Source organism: Bombina bombina, chromosome 1 (assembly GCF_027579735.1).
Source record: "Bombina bombina isolate aBomBom1 chromosome 1, aBomBom1.pri, whole genome shotgun sequence".
Classification (NCBI taxonomy): domain Eukaryota; kingdom Metazoa; phylum Chordata; class Amphibia; order Anura; family Bombinatoridae; genus Bombina; species Bombina bombina.
The window spans coordinates 584,258,711-584,283,613 of NC_069499.1; the positions used below are offsets into that span (position 1 = coordinate 584,258,711).

The 24,903-nt window shown below is 38.0% G+C and overlaps 1 protein-coding gene across 5 annotated transcripts in view; it reads right to left on the minus strand.

Moving 5' to 3' along the window:
• The window catches only part of MLPH (melanophilin), a 196,267-nt gene that overhangs the window by 56,649 nt on the left and 114,715 nt on the right, over window positions 1–24,903 (minus strand). For 3 of the 5 annotated variants that reach the window (XM_053698853.1, XM_053698855.1, XM_053698852.1), the window contains 4 exons: window positions 19,189–19,283; window positions 8,487–8,597; window positions 8,063–8,264; window positions 332–555 (listed from right to left, as the gene is read on the minus strand). In XM_053698853.1, coding sequence (XP_053554828.1) covers window positions 332–555; window positions 8,063–8,264; window positions 8,487–8,597; window positions 19,189–19,283 — 632 coding nt within the window. The remainder of the gene's footprint in view (window positions 1–331; window positions 556–8,062; window positions 8,265–8,486; window positions 8,598–19,188; window positions 19,284–24,903) is intronic. The other 2 variants (XM_053698856.1, XM_053698854.1) reach the window with 1 other exon arrangement.

Here is a 24,903-nt window from a genome sequence, read left to right on the forward strand (position 1 = left end):
GCATCTAAACTTACATTCTTGCGTTTCAAATAAAGATACCAAGAGAATAAAGAAAATTTGATAATAGGAGTAAATTAGAAAGATCCTTAAAATGTCATGCTCTATCTGAAAGAAAGAAATTGGGTTCAGTGTCCCTTTAATATCAAAAAACTACTGTATCCTAATAACATTTGAAATTATTATATTTATGTAAGGATTTTTTTTACATGGTTTTTAAAGAATTTAAGACAAAATATACAAAATGGTGACAGACAGAATATAATAAGCTCCCTCCAAAAACATGTATTCTGGGTACTGTACACTGATAGCAGTAATTCCTCTCCGCTGTTACCTGACCACCTGAGTGCACGTTTTCCTGGGAAGATGCACGACTCCTGCGTCTGGGGTGAGGTTTAGGAACTGCTCCCCCCTCTTCCTCCGAGGTGTCCATGTCCCCAGAGTAATGCGACCCCTTGAGTCCTTGAGAGGGACTGCCTTTGGGGAGACAGCGGGTGCGAGTTAGTGGGGGTTCAGGGAATGGGATATTTTCTTGGAATTCGGTTAGGAAGGGAAGGTCTGATAGAAGGAAGGAAGGAGGGAAGGAGGCAGAGAAATGATGGAGAAAAAAGATCTTGATCAGTTTCAGCCGCTGAGAGAGTTCCTTAAACATGCGTACTGCACCCAGAACCTTAGTATCATCTCAAGTATCAGATTGTGGGGTCTGTCTCTTCTCACCAATAGAGCTGTGGGAGACATCTTTATCAGCCAATTACACAGTTTGTCCCTATGGATTATGGATGGGCAAGTGCACACTTTCTGCTAGTCTCAATATCAATTTAAACAGCTTTTCTAATATTTCTCATGCAGCAAAATATTTCAACACCCTTTTTTATTTATTTTTTGTGCATTTAATTGTTTTTTAGTTTAATATCTCTTAAAGGAACATACGCCACTTTGTAATGACAGGCTTGCAATAATAGTAGATGTGTGTAAAAAAATCTGAATCCATTTGCACCTTGTCTGCTGCAATATTTCTTCAAAAGTCAATCCTCATCCCAATTTGTATTATTTTGAGAGGCCAATTTAGAATTGTTACTGGGGTAGACAATGCTAGATAAAGTCATTATGTTAGCAACATGTACACGGATTTGTGGTTCCTTATCTAAACCCCTCTGTCGATGCCATTTAGAGACAGATATGTGGCATAGCTAGGCTTGTTAAATTACAAGTAAATGGGGAAAAATAGAAAATGAAAGTAAAATATAAAGTGTGTTTCTATGCACAATTAAACAATTTATATTACAATCTCAAAGTATATCATGTTCCTTTATGTTGTTTTTTTTTTTAAATAGATCCACCTATGGCTTGTGAATTGATTGACAAATCTGACTGGGCAATTAGAGAGGAATTGTATGTCTAGTGCCAAAGCACTTGAAACTGATCAAAGCATCAACACTGTCAAGTAGAGGATAGTACATCTCCTAATGTCAAAAAGTCCCCCCCTTTTTTTTTATTAAATAAATGAGTTTTCAAAGCACAAATTTAGGCTTAAATTTAACCCTTGAGGTCCTTTCCTCTAATGACTGCTCATCTGGACTTAGCTATTTTTCATTTCTAGTCATTAGGTGGTAAAAGAAGCCATAGCTCTAATGCCCCACCTTTCTATCAGTACATACCCTGCCTGCTTAAGCCTTGCATACTGTTTAAATGAGTGCGCATGCCTGCTCAAACAGGTAGGGGAATTGTGCCCTGTTATAAGGTAACTGTGTAGGTGGTACTGCTTCTAATGGCAAGAATTTAAAAAAAGTTGAAGCAGATTGCCAAGGAGGTGAATACGCTACTTTGGGAGGTTTAAATAAGTCTTAAAATGACTGACCATAAAATGCAATGTGCAGGTATATACAGCTCACATCATAGCTTTTATATAGACTCTGTTCATAGCCATGTCAATTACAACAGCCTGTCCCACACACTCAACCCTCAAGTGACTACATGTTACAACAAAACATAGTAACACACTTTGATAAAACTCCCTTCTCAGCAAAATTCCCAATAGGGAAAACATAATTTATGTAAGAACTTACCTGATAAATTAATTTCTTTCATATTAGCAAGAGTCCATGAGCTAGTGACGTATGGGATATACATTCCTACCAGGAGGGGCAAAGTTTCCCAAACCTCAAAATGCCCATAAATACACCCCTCACCACACCCACAATTCAGTTTAACGAATAGCCAAGAAGTGGGGTGATAAGAAAGGAGCGAAAGCATAAAAAAATAAGAAATTGGAATAATTGTGCTTTATACAAAAAAATCATAACCACCACAAAAAAAGGGTGGGCCTCATGGACTCTTGCTAATATGAAAGAAATGAATTTATCAGGTAAGTTCTTACATAAATTATGTTTTCTTTCATGTAATTAGCAAGAGTCCATGAGCTAGTGACGTATGGGATAGCAGACACCCAAGATGTGGAACTTCCACGCAAGAGTCACTAGAGAGGGAGGGATAAAATAAAGACAGCCAATTCCGCTGAACAAATAATCCACAACCCAAATCAAAAAATGAAATAATAAGCAGCAGAATTAAACTGAAACAGCTGCCTGAAGTACTTTTCTACCAAAAACTGCTTCTGAAGAAGAGAAAACATCAAAATGGTAGAATTTAGTAAAAGTATGCAAAGAAGACCAAGTTGCTGCTTTGCAAATTTGATCAACAGAAGCTTCATTCCTAAAAGCCCAGGAAGTAGAAACTGACCTAGTAGAATGAGCTGTAATCCTTTGAGGCGGGGACTTACCCGACTCTACATAAGCATGATGAATCAAAGACTTTAACCAAGATGCCAAAGAAATGGCAGAAGCCTTCTGACCTTTTCTGGAACCAGAAAAGATGACAAATAGACTAGAAGCCTTTCTAAAACCTTTAGTAGCTTCAACATATTTCAAAGCTCTAACTACATCCAAAGAATGTAAAGATTTCTCCAGAGAATTCTTAGGATTCGGACATAATGAAGGGACAACAATCTCTCTACTAATGTTGTTAGAATTCACAACCTTAGGTAAAAATTTAAATGAAGTCCACAACACTGCCTTATCCTGATGAAATATCAGGAAAGGAGATTCACAAGAAAGAGCAGATAACTCAGAAACTCTTCTAGCAGAAGAGATGGCTAAAAGGAACAACACTTTCCAAGAAAGTAATTTAATATCCAGAGAATGCATAGGTTCAAACGGAGGAGCCTTTAAAGCCCTCAGAACCAAATTAAGACTCCAAGGAAGAGAGATTGACTTAATGACAGGCTTGATACAAACCAAAGCCTGTACAAAACAATGAATATCAGGATGATTAGCAATCTTTCTGTGAAAAAGAATAAAAAGAGCAGAGATTTGACCTTTCAAAGAGCTTGCAGACAAACCCTTATCCAAACCATCCTGAAGAAACTGTAAAATTCTTGGAATTCTAAAAGAATGCCAAGAGAATTTATGAGAAGAACACCAAGAAATGTAAGTCTTCCAGACTCGATAATAAATCTGTCTAGACACAGATTTACGAGCCTGTATCATAGTATTAATCACTGAGTCAGAGAAACCTCTATGACTAAGAATCAAGCGTTCAATCTCCATACCTTCAAATTTAATGATTTCAGATCCTGATGGAAAAAAGGGCCTTGAGATAGAAGGTCTGGCCTTAACGGAAGTGTCCAAGGTTGGCAACTTGCCATCCGAACGAGATCCGCATACCAAAACCTGTGAGGCCATGCTGGAGCCACCAGCAATACAAACGAACATTCCATTAGAATTTTGGAAATCACTTTTGGAAGAACTAGAGGCGGAAAGATATAAGCAGGTTGATAAGTCCAAGGAAGCGACAGTGCGTCCACTGCTTCCACCTGAGGATCCCTGGATCTGGACAGATACCTGGGAAGTTTCTTGTTTAGATGAAAGGCCATCCAATCTATTTCTGGAAGTCCCCAGATATGAACAATCTGAAGAAATACCTCTGGGTGAAGAGACCATTCGCACGGATGTAACGTCGGGCGACTGAGATAATCCGCTTCCCAATTGTCTACACCTGGGATATGAACCGCAGAGATTAGACAGGAGCTGGATTCCGCCCATACAAGTATCCGAGATACTTCTTTCATAGCCTGAGGACTGTGAGTCCCCCCTTGATGATTGACATACGCCACGGTTGTGACATTTTCTGTCTGAAAACAAATAAACGATTCTCTCTTCAGAAGAGTTCCAAAATGTTGATAGGTAATTTCGCCTCCTGAAATTCCCAAACCCCCTGCGCTGTCAGAGATCCCAATACAGCTCCCCAACCTGAAAGACTTGCATCTGTTGAGATTACAGTCCAGGTTGGACGAACAAAAGAGGCCCCTTGAATTAGACGATGGTGATTCAACCACCAAGTCAGAGAAGATCGAACATTGGGATTTAAGGATATTAATTGTGATATCTTTGTATAATCCCTGCACCACTGGTTCAGCATACAAAGCTGAAGAGGTCTCATGTGAAACCGAGCAAAGGGGATCGCGTCCGATGCAGCAGTCATGAGACCTAGAATTTCCATGCACAAAGCTACCGAAGGGAATGATTGAGACTGAAGGTTTCGACAAGCTGAAACCAACTTCAGACGTCTCTTTTCTGTTAGAGACAGAGTCATGGACACTGAATCTATTTGAAAACCCAAAAAGGTTACCTTTGTCTGAGGAATCAATGAACTCTTTGGTAAATTGATCCTTCAACCATGTCTTTGAAGAAACAACACAAGTTGATTCGTATGAGATTCTGCAGAATGTAAAGACTGAGCAAGTACCAAGATATCGTCCAAATAAGGAAATACCGCAATACCCTGTTCTCTGATCACAGAGAGAAGGGCACTGAGAACCTTTGAAAAAATCCTTGGAGCTGTTGCTAGGCCAAACGGAAGGGCAACAAACTGGTAATGCTTGTCTAGAAAAGAGAATCTCAGGAACTAATAGTGATCTGGATGAATTGGAATATGAAGATATGCATCCTGTAAGTCTATTGTAGACATATAATACCCTTGCTGAACAAAAGGCAGAATAGTCCTTATAGTCACCATTTTGAATGTTGGTATCCTTACATGACGATTCAATATATTTAGATCCAGAACTGGTCTGAAGGAATTCTCCTTCTTTGGTACAATGAATAGATTTGAATAAAACCCCAGACTCTGTTCCAGAACTGGAACTGGCACAATTACCCCAGCCAACTCTAGGTCTGAAACACATTTCAGAAATGCCTGAGCCTTCACTGGGTTTAATGGAATGCGAGAGAGAAAAAATCTTCTCATAGGTGGTCTTACCTTGAAACCTATTCTGTACCCTTGTGAAACAATGTTCTGAATCCAAAGACTGTGAATCGAATTGATCCAAATATCTTTGAAAAATCGTAACCTGCCCCCTACCAGCTGTGCTGGAATGAGGGCTGCACCTTCATGTGGACTTGGGAGCTGGTTTTGACTTTCTAAAAAACTTGGATTTATTCCAGACTGGAGATGGTTTCCAAACGGAAACCGTTCCTTTAGGGGAAGGGTCAGGCTTCTGTTCCTTATTCTGGCGAAAGGAACGAAAACGATTAGCAGCCCTGTATTTACCTTTAGATTTTTTGTCCTGAGGCAAAAAGGTTCCTTTCCCCCCAGTAACAGTTGAAATAATTGAATCCAACTGTGAACCAAATAATTTATTACCTTGGAAAGAAAGAGAAAGTAAAGTTGACTTAGAAGTCATATCTACATTCCAAGATTTAAGCCATAAAGCTCTTCTAGCTAAAATAGCTAAAGACATATACCTGACATCAATTCTAATGATATCAAAAATGGCATCACAAATAAAGTTATTAGCATGTTGGAGAAGTTTAACAATGCTATAAGCATTATGGTCTGACACTTGTCGCGCTAAAGCCTCCAACCAAAAAGTGGAAGCTGCAGCAACATCAGCCAAAGAAATAGCAGGTCTAAGAAGATTACATGAACATAAATAAGCTCTCCTTAGAAAGGATTCAAGCTTCCTATCTAAAGGATCCTTAAAAGGAAGTACTATCCGCCGTAGGAATAGTAGTACGTTTAGCAAGAGTAGAGATAGCCCCATCAACTTTAGGGATTTTGTCCCAAAACTCTAATCTATCAGATGGCACAGGGTACAATTTCTTAAACCTTGGAGAAGGAGTAAATGAGGTACCCAGACTATTCCATTCCCTAGAAATTACTTCTGAAATAGCATCAGGAACTGGAAAAACTTCTGGAATAACTACATGAGGTTTAAAAACCGAATTTAAACGCTTAGTAGATTTAGTATCAAGAGGACTAGACTCCTCCATATCTAATGCAATCAATACTTCTTTAAGTAAAGAACGAATAAATTCCATTTTCAATAAATATGAAGATTTATCAGTGTCAATATCTGAGGCAGAATCTTCTGAACCAGATAGATCCTCATCAGAAACAGATAAGTCAGAATGATGGCGGTCACTTAAAAATTAATCTGAAATATGAGAAGTTTTAAAAGACCTTTTACGTTTGCTGGAAGGAGGAATAACAGACAGAGCCTTCCTAATAGAATTAGAAACAAATTCTTTCACATTAACAGGAACATCCTGAACATTAGATGTTGAAGGAAAAACAACGGGTAAAAGATTATTACTAATGGAAACACTATCTGCATTAGAAAGTTTATCATGACAATTAACACAAACTACAGCCGGAGGAACAGATACCAAAAGTTTACAACAAATGCACTTAACTTTGGTAGAACCAGCATCAGGCAGCGTCTTTCCAGAAGTAGATTCTGATCCAGGGTCAGGTTGAGACATCTTGCAATATGTAATAGAAAAAACAACATATAAAGCAAAATGATCAAATTCCTTAAATGACAGTTTCAGGAATGGGAAAAAATGCCAAATGAACAAGCCTCTAGCAACCAGAAGCAATGAAAAAGTGAGACTTAAATAATGTGGAAAAAAGGTGGAGACAAGAATGACGCCCACATTTTTTGGCGCCAAGTATGACGCCCACATTATTGGCGCCAAGTACAACGCCCATATTTTTTGGCGCCAAGAATGACGACATATCCTCTGACGGTGAAAAAAAGGACGCCCACATTTTTTGGCGCAAAAGAACGTCTGAAACACATAAACGTCAAAAATGACGCAACCACGAATAAACTTCCGGCGTCAATTAAGGCGCCGAAAATGACAAAATTTTGCGCCAAAAAAGTTTGCGCCAAGAATGACGCAATAAATTGAAGCATTTCAGCCCCCGCGAGCCTAACAGCCCGCAGGGAAAAAAGTCAATTGAAAATAATTTTAAGGTAAGAAAAAATATTTATTCATATGCATTATCCCAAAAAATGAAACTGACAGTCTGAATGAAGGAATACTGATTATCCTGAATCATGGCAAATATAAGTTTAAACACATATATTTAGAACTTTACATATAAAGGTCCCAACCATAGCTTAGAGTGTCATAAATAAAATAAGACTTACTTACCCTCAGACACTCATCTACATATAGTAGAAAGCCAAACCAGTACTGAAACGAGAATCAGTAGAGGTAATGGTATATAAGAGTATATCGTCGATCTGAAAAGGGAGGTAGGAGAAGAAATCTCTACGACCGATAACAGAGAACCTATAAAATAGATCCCCTAGAGGAAGACCATTGTATTCAAATAGGCAATACTCTCTTCACATCCCTCTGACATTCACTGCACTCTGAGAGGAAAACTGGGCTCCAGCCTGCTGCAAAGCGCATATCAACGTAGAATCTAGCACAAACTTACTTCACCACCTCCATGGGAGACAAAGTTTGTAAAACTGAATTGTGGGTGTGGTGAGGGGTGTATTTATGGGCATTTTGAGGTTTGGGAAACTTTGCCCCTCCTGGTAGGAATGTATATCCCATACGTCACTAGCTCATGGACTCTTGCTAATTACATGAAAGAAAGAGGTAGTCATTTATTTTATGACATTCCCTCATTTCACCATTACCTTCACTCATGTACAAAACAAGATGTCTACCTGGCTCTAACTTATGAGACAATGTGTTACACTTACATGGCCTTCTGTTACTTTCTAAGCTCCGACGGCGAGAGTTGAGGGAGAAACGGACTTCAGTATTAAACTCTTGGTCTGGTGGAGCCAAATTATGTCCCTGCTCTTGAAGCAAGTAATGGAACATGGAAGCCAGATCTGCCTCAGCTATCATGGACTCCTTCTGTGGTTTGTCTTTCCCAGTGCCAGTTTCCTCAGAGAAAGACTAGGGATCAAAATATCAATGATTGTCAGGTACATTTTTACTATGGTGTCAGCATAATTAACACTTATATTGTAGGGTTCTTGTAGATTTAACCTGACATAGCTGGATTGTCCAGTATATATCTGCCCACCAAGCAGTCGCCCAGCTCCAATCCATTACTGATTCAGCAAGAAAAGGAACAGAGTAAAGAGAGAAAGGACCAATCCAAAACAATAAAGATACCTGAAAGATATCCTGATCTAGAGTTGATTGTCTGCGGGACTGAGCTGAGTACTCAGAATCCATTTCAAAATCAAAGGGGTGAACAGAGAGCAGGCGCTTGGTCTTACGCATCTTCAAGAGAGAGAAAGAAGTGACAGAACCAATCACATAAAATAAAATCTTAGAAACAGACATCCCTTTCTGTATTTAATTTAATCTGTACACTACTGGAGGTGGGTTACTATCATCACATGTATACCAAACACTGAATAATAGATCAGACTCCAAATATTTATCTTCAGTGAAAGACAAAACTATAGAATTGGAGAAGAGATTGTGGCCTAAACTGGATAATTATTTGTAATATTAAGGGCTAGATTACAAGTGAGGTGCAAACGATTGTGCTAGCGTTATCGCGATCATTTGCACCCCCTTTCCATTGCACTTGTATTACAAGTTGAGCAAATTTACCGCAATCTCAGAGCTGTGGGTAAAGGGACACTAAACCCAATTTTTTTCTTTAATGATTTAGAGCATGCAATTTAAGCAACTTTCTAATTTACTCCTATTATCAGTTTTTCTTTATTCTCTTGCTATCTTTATTTAAAAAGCAGGAATGTAAAGCTTAGAAGCCGGTACATTTTTGGTTTATTTATATATTTATTTATATATGTCTATATATGTGTACATATATATTCATGTTTTTATATGTGTATATATATATATATATATATATATATATAAATATATATATATATATATATATATATATATATATATATACAGGGAGTGCAGAATTATTAGGCAAGTTGTATTTTTGAGGATTAATTTTATTATTGAACAACAACCATGTTCTCAATGAACCCAAAAAACTCATTAATATCAAAGCTGAATAGTTTTGGAAGTAGTTTTTAGTTTGTTTTTAGTTATAGCTATTTTAGGGAGATATCTGTGTGTGCAGGTGACTATTACTGTGCATAATTATTAGGCAACTTAACAAAAAACAAATATATACCCATTTCAATTATTTATTTTTACCAGTGAAACCAATATAACATCTCAACATTCACAAATATACATTTCTGACATTCAAAAACAAAACAAAAACATATCAGTGACCAATATAGCCACCTTTCTTTGCAAGGACACTCAAAAGCCTGCCATCCATGGATTCTGTCAGTGTTTTGATCTGTTCACCATCAACATTGCGTGCAGCAGCAACCACAGCCTCCCAGACACTGTTCAGAGAGGTGTACTGTTTTCCCTCCTTGTAAATCTCACATTTGATGATGGACCACAGGTTCTCAATGGGGTTCAGATCAGGTGAACAAGGAGGCCATGTCATTAGATTTTCTTCTTTTATACCCTTTCTTGCCAGCCACGCTGTGGAGTACTTGGACGCGTGTGATGGAGCATTGTCCTGCATGAAAATCATGTTTTTCTTGAAAGATGCAGACTTCTTCCTGTACCACTGCTTGAAGAAGGTGTCTTCCAGAAACTGTCAGTAGGACTGGGAGTTGAGCTTGACTCCATCCTCAACCCGAAAAGGCCCCACAAGCTCATCTTTGATGATACCAGCCCAAACCAGTACTCCACCTCCACCTTGCTGGCGTCTGAGTCGGACTGGAGCTCTCTGCCCTTTACCAATCCAACCACGGGCCCATCCATCTGGCCCATCAAGACTCACTCTCATTTCATCAGTCCATAAAAGCTTAGAAAAATCAGTCTTGAGATATTTCTTGGCCCAGTCTTGACGTTTCAGCTTGTGTGTCTTGTTCAGTGGTGGTCGTCTTTCAGCCTTTCTTACCTTGGCCATGTCTCTGAGTATTGCACACCTTGTGCTTTTGGGCACTCCAGTGATGTTGCAGCTCTGAAATATGGCCAAACTGGTGGCAAGTGGCATCTTGGCAGCTGCACGCTTGACTTTTCTCAGTTCATGGGCAGTTATTTTGCGCCTTGGTTTTTCCACACGCTTCTTGCGACCCTGTTGACTATTTTGAATGAAACGATTGATTGTTCGATGATCACGCTTCAGAAGCTTTGCAATTTTAAGAGTGCTGCATGCCTCTGCAAGATATCTCACTATTTTTTACTTTTCTGAGCCTGTCAAGTCTTTCTTTTGACCCATTTTGCCAAAGGAAAGGAAGTTGCCTAATAATTATGCACACCTGATATAGGGTGTTGATGTCATTAGACCACACCCCTTCTCATTACAGAGATGCACATCACCTAATATGCTTAATTGGTAGTAGGCTTTCGAGCCTATACAGCTTGGAGTAAGACAACATGCATAAAGAGGATGATGTGGTCAAAATACTCATTTGCCTAATAATTCTGCACTCCCTGTATATATATATATTTATAGAAACAAATCCAAAAGGAAGACGTTAGCACCCGCAGTTCATCAAAATTTTGTCTTTATTTACAGTGACATGAAGACAGAAAGCAGCGTTTCAGATCCATCCGATCCTTAGTCATGCTATCAGACATCCCAACCTGCAAAAATTAATTTCGTGGAGGTGGATTCACCCGCTACTGTACCGCTACCCCCCCCCCCCTCTCAGTTATATATTGGACACCTTGAAACCCAAAATAAGATAGAGACTTATCATTAAAGTAGCTTCCCACTAAAGTCACATTAAAAAAAAAGTATCTGTCTTGCACAACCACATACAACAAACCTATTTTCCAGTGACCGTACGCTTGTTGAATGCTTAAATATTTTAGAATACAAAGTTTAATTACGTGCAGTAAATAAGGTAGTATTTGTGTTTTTATTTTATTAAAATCCTTGGGGGGTTTTTGGTTACTGATGCATGCTTTGAGGGTTCTATAACGTCCCAGCAACTAAAGGCATTCCTTAAAGAAGCACTTTTCCGTATTTGGGCCACATTGGATCATGGTACCTGGAGTTTCAGGGAGATTACATTCCATTTGCTGGCATCAGGGAGCCGCTATTACAACCAGGAAGACTCCCTGAACTTCAGGGAGAGTTGGGATGTCTGTGCTATAGAGTGCTAACGTTCAATCCCTTATATAGCACCTGTATATTGATTAATTATTTCACCTGTTCATTCTCAATAGTAAGCACATTTCCCATTAACCTTTGCCATCTAGTGGAGATATAGTATTATTGCTGATTTTAGATTCAATGTTTTCTTACAGCGCTGAAAGTGTGGACCTATAGCTCCTGTCTATAGTGGGTCCCCAGGTGCCCACTTTTAGAAATATGTGTCAAAACGTGGTTTAGAAAGGAGCGCCAAATCTTGGCGAGGTCTGGTGCGGTATAGGTGTGAAAATATGGTATTCTGTCTGAAAAAATGTATAGCGCTATAGCTCAGCTACAATTATGGTAGTTGTGCTGTATAGATGTGTAGGTTTTGATATCTAGATATAAGATCTAAGAGTGGCACAGTTGATACATAAAAGCATTTAATACATATTAAACATATAAAACAAGGGTGTCGTTTAAAATATATTTAACAGAACGGCAAGAAATAATGTGTAAAAACACATAAACACATAAATATCTATAAAAACACGCGTGTTTTGCTTTTTAGCTGTATGTATAATGTCTCATAAAGTTCGTCTCATATATAGTTGTGTTGGCATAAATCAGAAAATGATAAACAATAAAAAATAGTAAAAAACAATGAAAAGTAAATAATGTCCAATAATCCCTTCTCAAAGTTAAGAGATATAAAAAAAGGGTAAGTAGTGTCCAAAAATCCCTTCTCAAAGTTAAGAGATATAGATAGATTTTCACATGTGTATACAAAAAAATAAACTGTCCAAATTTAAGTGTTGTCCAAAAACGTGGTATAAATGAATAGTGCAAATCCAGCAGATTCAAAAGTTCTATTAAAAAAGCTTTGCAAAAAACATTTCAAAGAAACATTTAGAAAACATCAAAATGAAGGTAGATGAAAAAAAGTTCTATCAAAATATGGTGACAAAGAATAATCCGTGAAGTCAATCCAAAATAGTGATAAAGATAAGTCCAAAAAAGATGTAAAATATCCAAAAGATAAAAAACAAAAAATAAATGATTAGTATGTGCACAAACTAGTGAGAGTGATCCCAAAAAGGGGGCTTATGTGAAGGGGTTATGTTTCCATGTAGAAAAATTATTTGCTGTATAAAAAGTAAAAATAAAAATAAAAATAAGCAAAAATACAAAAATATAAATAAAAATAATCCTAGGGAATCTTCAAACCCTGAAAATAAAAGATAATAACAATAGTGTAATACTGTATTATAATTCAACAATCAAGGAATAAATAGCTCACCATAGTTCTGTCAACGCGTTTCGGTCCACAAGAGAGGCCTTTATCAAGACTATAGTATGGTGTAGGTGAGCTGAAGACTTTATACCTTTCTCTAACCAATCAAATTGCATTGAAATTGCGCCAAATTTTTGCGCCAAAATTTCGCACCAAAATTTCGCGCCAAAAATGTGGTACCGGAAGTGTTGAGCCGGAAGTGCTCATCTGTATATCAAAAAGAGTTCACATTTGTCTCTGTATCATTTAGATAAGGCTTTTATTTAAACATTGTCTATGTCTATGTTTATTAAACATTGTCTATGTTGTTCCTAATGTGCTTATTCGTGTTATGTGCCTTAGTAGTTAGCTGTGGGGTCAAATGTTATGGTTTGCCGGTGTTTTTTTAACCGGAAATGGCCGCTAAGATGTAAACATCCGGTTAAGCTATATCGGATGTTATGGGTGAGGCGGAAGTGGTATTTACTCTGCACCAATCAGATCCGGAGGGGCAGAAAGCAGTTATCCCACATATAGAGCCAGTTTTACAACTTGGCATGAGATATGTGACAAATTACCGGTACGTTTCTGAACCGGAAGTAGCCGGAAAAAGTAAGATACTTTAACATCCGGTAAGATTGAGCCGGATGTTGCACTTTACCGGTCATGGTTAAACCGGAAGTGGTGTGTATCCTAGCCTATTCAAATTCAAAGGGACAAAGAGTGTTAACCTTGGTATTTGTCTAGTGAACAAAATCAATGTAGGGATCACGGTACAGAGAGTGTATATTGTAAAATACACAGTTTATATATATTGGAAAATATATATATATATCGAAAAATACATAATCTAATAAATAGAGATCTAAAAACCTTAAAGGAACTTTTGGAAACTTTCTAAAAAACTTTTTAGGATAAAAATATAAAAGATATGTAGTATAAAGAAAAACTTTTTTACAATGCATCTATGATTGGTTAGAAAATCTGTAGAAGGAGTACATTTGTATCAACCTGTATTCTCTTTTTGTCATGTGCAATATTGGGTTATGGAAGTCTTATTTTCTATCTAAATGTGCCTGGTATAAAAATTAGTTAACCATGTGCGCACTATGATAGGAGTTTTTTGAAATCTGATGTGGATATGAAGGAAACTTGTCTCATACAAGTATATGAATGTATTTATGTAGATTGTGAGATCAATGGGTACTTATATCGATCTAATTGATTAGTTGTCTTTCGGGGAATTGTGAATTTAAATTTGTTATGAGGTGTATTCATGTTATTGGTATTGGGATTATGTTACCTCTATACACATTTTAAATTGTGTTTATATTCTTATGAAGAGTCAGGCTTCGGTTACTTTCTAACTTATTCTGTTAGATATTTCCCCGATGGAGAGGTTGCTAAGTCAAGTATCTCATATGCTGTTGACATATTAGGGGATCATATCTTGTTAATGTTATTGGCATCTCATATGCTGTTGACATATTAGGGGATCATATCTTGTTAATGTTATTGGCATCTATATAGTCTCTCTGTTTGGATAATAAGGTTTGTTGGAACTCATCTTATGGCTATTTGAGTAGAGCAATAAAAATAAAGATGATTAGATTGGCTTTAGAGATCCTAATATAGATCTTTGTGTAGATCTATGCAGGACATCTTCATTAGATATATTTTGTTCTTGTCGTGTCATATATTGACCTCGTTATGTTTTCTTTATTGTTTTCCTTCTGTATGAGGGCAGCAGTGTTCCGAATAGATATTCAGAAGTCAAATTTATGTGTGTTTCAAGCTTAAAAGATGTGAGAGGTCTTCCTTGTTGTTCAGACCTTATTATCCAAACAGAGAGACTATATAGATGCCAATAACATTAACAAGATATGATCCCCTAATATGTCAACAGCATATGAGATGCCAATAACATTAACAAGATATGATCCCCTAATATGTCAACAGCATATGAGATACTTGACTTAGCAACCTCTCCATCGGGGAAATATCTAACAGAATAAGTTAGAAAGTAACCGAAGCCTGACTCTTCATAAGAATATAAACACAATTTAAAATGTGTATAGAGGTAACATAATCCCAATACCAATAACATGAATACACCTCATAACAAATTTAAATTCACAATTCCCCGAAAGACAACTAATCAATTAGATCGATATAAGTACCCATTGATCTCACAATCTACATAAATACATTCATATACTTGTATGAGACAAGTTTCCTTCATATCCACATCAGATTTCAAAAAACTCCTATCATAGTGCGCACACGGCTAACTAATTCTTATACCAGGCACATTTAGATAGAAAATAAGACTTCCATAACCCAATATTGCACATGACAAAAAGAGAATACAGGTTGATACAAATGTACTCCTTCTACAGATTTTCTAACCAATCATAGATGCATTGTAAAAAAGTTTTTCTTTATACTACATATCTTTTATATTTTTATCCTAAAAAGTTTTTTAGAAAGTTTCCAAAAGTTCCTTTAAGGTTTTTAGATCTCTATTTATTAGATTATGTATTTTTCGATATATATATATATTTTCCAATATATATAAACTGTGTATTTTACAATATACACTCTCTGTACCGTGATCCCTACATTGATTTTGTTCACTAGACAAATACCAAGGTTAACACTCTTTGTCCCTTTGAATTTGAATAGGCTAGGATACACACCACTTCCGGTTTAACCATGACCGGTAAAGTGCAACATCCGGCTCAATCTTACCGGATGTTAAAGTATCTTACTTTTTCCGGCTACTTCCGGTTCAGAAACGTACCGGTAATTTGTCACATATCTCATGCCAAGTTGTAAAACTGGCTCTATATGTGGGATAACTGCTTTCTGCCCCTCCGGATCTGATTGGTGCAGAGTAAATACCACTTCCGCCTCACCCATAACATCCGATATAGCTTAACCGGATGTTTACATCTTAGCGGCCATTTCCGGTTAAAAAAACACCGGCAAACCATAACATTTGACCCCACAGCTAACTACTAAGGCACATAACACGAATAAGCACATTAGGAACAACATAGACAATGTTTAATAAACATAGACATAGACAATGTTTAAATAAAAGCCTTATCTAAATGATACAGAGACAAATGTGAACTCTTTTTGATATACAGATGAGCACTTCCGGCTCAACACTTCCGGTACCACATTTTTGGCGCGAAATTTTGGCGCAAAATTTTGGCGCAAAAATTTGGCGCAATTTCAATGCAATTTGATTGGTTAGAGAAAGGTATAAAGTCTTCAGCTCACCTACACCATACTATAGTCTTGATAAAGGCCTCTCTTGTGGGCCGAAACGCGTTGACAGAACTATGGTGAGCTATTTATTCCTTGATTGTTGAATTATAATACAGTATTACACTATTGTTATTATCTTTTATTTTCAGGGTTTGAAGATTCCCTAGGATTATTTTTATTTATATTTTTGTATTTTTGCTTATTTTTATTTTTATTTTTACTTTTTATACAGCAAATAATTTTTCTACATGGAAACATAACCCCTTCACATAAGCCCCCTTTTTGGGATCACTCTCACTAGTTTGTGCACATACTAATCATTTATTTTTTGTTTTTTATCTTTTGGATATTTTACATCTTTTTTGGACTTATCTTTATCACTATTTTGGATTGACTTCACGGATTATTCTTTGTCACCATATTTTGATAGAACTTTTTTTCATCTACCTTCATTTTGATGTTTTCTAAATGTTTCTTTGAAATGTTTTTTGCAAAGCTTTTTTAATAGAACTTTTGAATCTGCTGGATTTGCACTATTCATTTATACCACGTTTTTGGACAACACTTAAATTTGGACAGTTTATTTTTTTGGATACACATGTGAAAATCTATATCTCTTAACTTTGAGAAGGGATTTTTGGACACTACTTACCCTTTTTTTATATCTCTTAACTTTGAGAAGGGATTATTGGACATTATTTACTTTTCATTGTTTTTTACTATTTTTTATTGTTTATCATTTTCTGATTTATGCCAACACAACTATATATGAGACGAACTTTATGAGACATTATACATACAGCTAAAAAGCAAAACACGCGTGTTTTTATAGATATTTATGTGTTTATGTGTTTTTACACATTATTTCTTGCCGTTCTGTTAAATATATTTTAAACGACACCCTTGTTTTATATGTTTAATATGTATTAAATGCTTTTATGTATCAACTGTGCCACTCTTAGATCTTATATCTAGATATCAAAACCTACACATCTATACAGCACAACTACCATAATTGTAGCTGAGTTATTGCTGATTTTAAACAGACTTTTTTCTTTTTTTGCTTTTTAGTTGATTTAATTCAAATTAAGCTATTGATAGAATGATAGTTGGATAATAGAAACAATACATGAAAAAATTAAAAATCTATATTGCAGACAATTAAAAAATGCATAAATGTAAATATAGAAAAATCATTATAAAAACAAATGTAAATCATAATCCCTATTTAATCCTACAGGATGTAGTGTTTTTACGTTTTGTATCCACCAAACCTCTCTCCTTTTCAATAATAATTCCCTATCCCCACCCCTTCTTAATTTTAGGATGTGATCTATAACTTGAAACCTAAGTTGGCTCACTGAATGCGCTGCCTCAATAAAATGGGCAGAGACTGGGAGGGACTTGTTTTGTTGTATTGTTTCCATAATCCAACTATTATTCAATCAATAGCTTAATTTGAATTAAATCAACTAAAAAGCAAAAAAAGAAAAAAGTCTGTTTAAAATCAGCAATAATACTATATCTCCACTAGATGGCGATGGCTAATGTGAAATGTGCTTACTATTGAGAATGAACAAGTGAAATAATTAATCACCATACAGGTGCTATATAAGGGATTGAATGTTAGTACTCTATAGCATGACTAAGGATCGGATGGATCCGAAACGTTGCTGCTTTCTGTCTTCATGTCACTGTAAATAAAGACAACATTTTGATGAACTGTAGGTGCTGATGTCTTCCTTTTGGATTTGTTTCTATGTATTAGAGGTGTGCAGGACCCTCTGTCGTACGTGCACCCCACAAGTTTTTCTACCTGTGCTGGATCCTCCACTGTGTATTATATATATATATATATATATATATATATATATATATATATATATATATACTGTATATATATATGTATATATATATATATATATATATATATATATAAAAAAAAATCCGGATGCTTACGGCGAAACGTACGTCGGACCTTGGAACTACGATAGTGTCACTACTCTCTCACTGACAATTAAGTTACCAGGACAGGTATCGAGTGGTTTCCACTAATTGGATTTTGGCTGGCATAAGCCGCTGGGCAAGCTATCTACTATAATCCATAAATATAATGTGTGGTTGGCTCTTTTAAGTTTGAGTAGCCCCTTTGAGGGACCACTGGTGTGAATATCATTCCTAATATCAAAATTTATTGCACCATATTTTGTTTGTTTTTGTCTTTGAGTTTTGGAGTTAACCCTTGACTTACCTAAAGTGAGGAGGACTACACGGGTCATATATATCCTTGTAATTGAATATACACTTTCCTACTATACTTTTTTAGTTTGTTTTATTCACTTTTTATTATTTATTTGCTTACCCACCAAGTGAATCTTTTTTACTTTTGTGTATCAAGTAAAATAACCAAATCAATATACATCTATTGATTTTGTCTGATTTTCCTATTTACCTTTTCAATTTATACTGCTTTTCATTTTCTCCATAGAGAAAGAAACAATCAAAACAACTAACTCTTAATATTAGGGAGTTTAGCACACAAGTTACTATTAATAATATATGTTTCTGACTTCAAATATTTAGAACAAAAATATTTTTTTTCTCTTTGTGATTTAAGCTAAACATTAAAGCCATTGCTTTTATTTGTTGCATCTAAAGAGGGACTTTTAAATATGTATATATATATATATATATATATATATATATATATATATATATACACATACAGTATATATATATACAAACAGGGGTGGAAAAATATCACTATGGTTTACTTGTGAGTGGTTTAAAGCTACTAACCCACTAAATGTTAAAGATAGAAAAAAAATCAAATTTCTAAGTCCGATGCAATTTCTAAGTTGTCAGGGACCACTGGAAATTTCAAGCCCAGTATATACATACACACACACACACACACACACACACACATAAACATACATATACACACACAGTGTATATATATATATATATATATATATATATATATATATATATATATATATTGGTCCCTTCATGACCAGTTTATTTCCTCACGATTAATTCAGGTCGCCTTTTGTTTATGCTGTATTTTAGAATGTGGTATGCCTCATTAATAATGTGACTTTCTAGTGAATATCTTTTTAATTTCTCCCACCTCCAGAGTGCTAGAGCAATATAGCTAGTAGCGAGAGACAGCAGTTTACCATGCTGCACCGTTGCACCTCAGTGCTGTCTACAAGGTCCTCTGTATCATCTCCATCCTGGAACACTCCAGCCCTGGTCTGTCTCATATATTCCCCTGAAAAAGATAATAGGCAAAAAAAGTAAATCAACAGATTTAGCTGTGTGTTACATCTCATATTTGTTCTTTATTCCCAACTATACTTAAAATGACACAAAAACATAATTTATGCTTACCAGATAAATTCCTTTCCTTCTGGATAGGGAGAGTCCACGGCTTCATTCCTTACTGTTGGGAAAACAACACCTGGCCACAAGGAGGAGGCAAAGACACCCCAGCCAAAGGCTTAAATATCCCTCTCACTTCCTCATTACCCCAGTCATTCCGCCGATGGAACAAGGAAAAGTAGGAGAAACATTAGGGTATAAATGGTGCCAGAAGATAAAATAAATAATAGGGGACCGGCCATAGACAAGAAAAAACGTGCAAGGGCTGTGGACTCTCCCTATCCGGAAGGAAAGGAATTTATCTGGTAAGCATAAATTATGTTTTCCTTCCTAAGATAGGGAGAGTCCACGGCTTCATTCCTTACTGTTGGTAAAACTATACCCAAGCTCCAGAGGACACAATGAATAACAGGACGGAACAAAAAGGAAGAGGCGGACCCTATTCTGATGGCACCACAGCCTGCAAAATCCTTGTTCCGAAACCCGTTTCAGCCGAAGCAAAAACATCAAACTTGTAAAATGTTGAAAAAGTATGTAAGGAGGACCAGGCATCCACCTTAAAAATCTGATCCATAGAGGCCTCGTTCTTAAAGGCCCAAGAGGAAGCCACTGCTCTAGTGGAATGAGCAGTTATCCTCACAGGAGGACGATGTCCCGCTGTCTCGTAAGCTAGGTGTATGACACTCCTTAACCAAAAAGATAGGGAAGTCAAAGTAGCCTTCTGCCCCTTACGCTTCCCCGAATAGACAACAAACAAAGTGGAAGATTGTCTAAACTCCTAAGTAGTCTGAAGATAGAACTTCAAGCCACATCTAAATTGTGAAGTAAGCATTCCTTAGATGAAAAAGGATTTCGACACAAGGAAGGAACCACAATCTCCTGATCGATGTTGCGATCTGACACAACCTTAGGAAGAAAACCTAATTTAGTACGTAAAACTGCCTTGTCTGCATAAAAAATAAGATAAGGGGGCTCACATTGCAAAGCAGAGATCTCAGAAACTCTCCGCGCAGAGGCAATAGCCAATAAAACGAGAACCTTGCAAGATAACAATTTTTTTTTTTTTTTTTAAAGTAATTTTTATTAGATTTTTCATATGAGATAAAGAAGTACAACATGAGTACGACCAAAGCGTACTATTTCAGTAATAATGACAAAAGAAATGGATACATAAAAAAGCACAGTATGTACATTAATAGATCAACTGAACATCTGTAACCTCAGTATCTAAAATAAGGGTATGACAAAATTGTTCACTTATGTCAGAAGTAGCTGAAGAAAGGGAGAATGGGAAAAGGAAAGAAGAAGAGAGAGAGAGAAGAAAAAAAAAAAAAGGGGGGGGGGGATCATCCTTAAAAGAGGAGAGAGGGGGTGGAGGGGGGGGATTCATCCATGGGAGAGGGGAGGGGGAGGGGGAAGAATAGGGTCTAAGGCCAAAGAACCTGACCTGTCATGGTCACCAAATAAACCTAGACAGGTGTGGGATGTTGTACCGACATTATTGAGTGAGGGTATAATAGGCTAAGTCTTAAAGCTAGGGAGCCAAGTCGTGTCAAATCTATCTTTCCATTCTGCCCAAATCAGTTCAAAAAGGTCAACTTTACCCTTGGAGTAATAGATAGGTTTTTCCATGGTGTAGATGTAGGCCATGGTTTGGGTGATGTCAGACCAGGATGGAGGGCTAGTTCTTTTCCAAGCTTTAGCTATGTTGAGTTTGATAGCTGAAAATAAATATATGCTCAAGGAAGCATAGTGTCTAGAGAGTTTGCAGGTACCTATGTGTAGTAAGGCGACTTCTGGCGTATTGGGAAGGGAGATGCCCATAGTCCTAAGAGTTGAGAAACACTTATTCCAAATGGGCTTCAGTTTGGAGCAAGTCCACCAAATGTGTGTCATGTCCCCTACTCTGCCGCAATCTCTCCAACAGGCAGGAGACGTACCAGGGAAAATTGTGGCTAGTCTAGCAGGCACAAAGTACCACTGTGTGAGGAGTTTGATATAGTTCTCATGCATAGTGACACAGTGGAGAGTTTTGTTTGTGAGGAGTAACGTACGGTGCCACTCTTTGGCAGGAGCACAGAACTCGAGTTTTTGTTCCCATTTAGTGACATGAGTGGCTTTATCTGCGGGGGATGCGCCCTCCATAATGGAATAGTGGAAAGATAGTGGCTTACCCAGTCTCAATCCCTGTTGCCATCTGGCTTCCCAGATGGTTAGTGGTCTGGAGAGGGATGATTTAAAGCCCCAGCTAGTCAGAAAGCTGAGGACTCTTGTATATTCGAAGCGCATATAGCGCGGGGGGGGGGGGGTGCTGAATCGCCAATGTGGGCAAAGGATATAAACGAATCTCGGGAAGATGAGGACCATAGGTCAGCCACCTTCGTAACACCAAGTCTCAGCCACGTTGAGGGATGGGAGTCTGGGAGGCCAGATAATAGACCAGTTAATGAAGTGATAGGGGAAGGGTGGGGGGCCACCTGGGAATAATGTCTCAGGAGTTCCCAGGAGGCTAGGCATTCTCGGACCACCTGATTCTCAATGCCTAAGGTTTTTCGACAATGTGGAGGGGTCCAGATCAGGTCCCTCAGGGTGAGGTCGAAGGGTAGGGAGGCCTGTTCAATTGACCTCCATTTGCTATCAGAATCTTTTATACCCCATTGGGTAATGTGTGTGAGCATGGCGGCCTCATAGTATCTGAGTATGGACGGGGAGGCCACTCCACCATGCATTCTAGGGTATTGCAGGAGTCTGTGAGCCACCCGTGGAGGTTTGTTTTGCCATATATACTTGGTACAGGCGCCCTGGAACTGAGTGAGTAGGGCTCTAGGTACTCTAATAGGGAGGCAGCGCATGATGTATGTTAATTTTGGAAGAAAGCTCATCTTAAGGGCTGTTATCCGACCTAGCCAAGATATGGAACGGAAATTCCACTTATTGGACAAGGTGTGTAATTCTGTCAGAAGGGGCTTATAATTATTTAAGATGAGGTTGGGGATGGAGTTGGAGAGTTTAACTCCTAAGTGGGAGACATACGTGTTGTTGATAACAAATTTGTATGTGTCTCGTAGCGAATTAGTGACAGATTCCGGGAAACCCTGAGTGTAAAGTTCGGTTTTGGATTGATTTAGCCTGTAAAAGGACAGGCTACTGAATGTTTCTAGTGTAGATAAAAGTTTAGGAATCTCTCTGAGGGGGTTTGCGGAGAGTATGGTGGTGTCATCTGCGAACAGAGCCACTTTGTGGACCGTTCCATGTAAGATAATTCCAGATATCTCTTTATCAGCTCTAATGGCAGCAGCGAGCGGTTCAATGGCCAGCGCAAACAGGATGGGCGATAGGGGGCAACCCTGTCGGCTGCCATTTGAAATAGGGAAGGGGGGGGAATGGAATCCTAGGCCCTTAACTGAGGCCGTAGGGGCCGAATACAAGGCTTGTATTGCTTGAATGATGGAGGTCGGGAAGCGAAAGATCTTTAGAACTTCCCATAGGAAGTCCCATCTGACCCGGTCGAATGCTTTCTCAGCATCGAGAGAAAGCACTGCAATTGGTTTGTTGAGTCTTTTGGCTTCTAGAAGAATATTAAGGAGCCTTCTTGTATTGTCGGGACCTTCTCTTCCAGGGATGAAGCCAACCTGGTCAGGGTTAATAAGTGAGGGGAGGAGTCTTGCGAGTCTATTCGCGAAGATTTTTGCATAAATTTTAACATCAGTATTAATCAAAGATATGGGCCTATAGCTAGTGCAGAGTGTTGGGTCCTTGTTGGGCTTGAGAATTGTGGTGATGGAGGCCTCTAGGAACTCTTTTTTAAATTGTCCTTCGTCTCTAGCCAGGTTGAAGAATCTGGTCAGGACGGGGGCAATCTCCCGGAGGTATGTTTTATAAAATATTGCGGTAAAGCCGTCTGGTCCAGGGGCTTTCAGGGATTTCAGATTTTTAATAACGAATTTAATCTCTTGGGACGTGACCGGGCCATCTAAACTATCGACGGAAGCTTCATCTAGTGTGGGTAATCCTAGGGAGCGCAGGAAAGGGCCTATAGCCTCTGATGGGGCTGGGTGGAATGAGGTATCCTTTTGGATGTTATATAGTGTTGAGTAATACTTGTTAAACTGCTGTCCTATCTGTGACGGAAGTTTGTAGGATTGAGCATCTTGTTTAATTTCATGAATGCGAGAGTTGCTAGTGCGGTGTCTTAATTTATTCGCTAAGATTGTGTCAGCTTTATTACCTTTAGTGTAGAAAAGCTGCTTCAGTTTGAGCAAATTATTTTGGGTTTTGGTGTATTCTAGTTTGCATATATGTCTCCTGACATTTCTGATCTCCTCCATGATTTGTATGTTATCTGCTGTATGACTTTGGGATTCAAGATCCCGAAGTTTACGATGGGCTTGAGACATAGTAAGGCCTGCCTGTTTCCTCAAATGGGCTTGTTTTTGTATAAAGAAGCCTCTAGTGGTAGCCTTAAAGGCTCCCCACAGAGTATCCGCCCGGATTCCGGGCGTGTCGTTAGTTCGTAGGGTGAAGTTTATCTCTTTCCTAAGCTCCTCTCTAAGGGGAATGTCGGAGAGAAGGGTGTGAGGCAGTCTCCAGTTGGGTCTGGACCTAATGGTGTTCTGTGACTCTATGTCCATTAAAACCATGTCATGGTCTGACCAGGGGCACGCACAAATCATTGTGCGAAGAATAATGTCTAAGGAGTCTGGGTGACAAAACATGTAATCTAATCTAGAGTGTGTGGAGTGGGGTATAGAATAGTGAGTATAATCTCTGTCCAGAGGATGCAGAGATCTCCAAACATCAAAAAAATTAAATTGTGACATAAGCTCTCGGAATCTGCGACTAACAGTCTCTGGGCAAGAGGGACTTTTTTTAGAAGGTTTTGTTTGTCTGTCAAGGCCGCCATCCCACACCATGTTCAGGTCTCCCGCCACTATCACTCTGCCCTGTCTCACTAGGGCAACTTTATGCAAGATTTTCTTCAGATATCTGGGTTGGAGGGTATTAGGTAAATATACAGATACTAAGGTGTAGGTGACATGGTCAAGGTTGCATATCAGGATAAGGAATCTTGCTTGTGGATCTCTGAATTCATAAATCGGTTCAAAGGCCACTCTTTTGTTAATGAGGATAGCGACACCTCTGGCTTTTTTAGAGTAAGAGGCTGTCTTTACTACGGGATAATCTCGGAATGACGGGCCAGGGGAGACATTTCCTAAAAGGTGTGTTTCCTGAAGAAAGGCAACATCCGCCTTATGAAATTTTAGTGTTCTAACAAGCAAACTGCGTTTACCAAAAGTGTTTAGACCCCTAACATTCAGTGTCAGAAACCTAAGGGGTGTCATTTGTGCACTCTAAACTCGTAAGGATAGGGTAGGTGGGGGAATCGGTAAAGGAGATAAGGAATATGAAAGGGAAGGTAAAAGAAAGGGAACTGGTGGAAGTAGTCCACCTAAGTGGGACCCAAGCGTGGGTTCCAAAGTCTGGGGGGGGAGCTAAACCAAATCAACAGA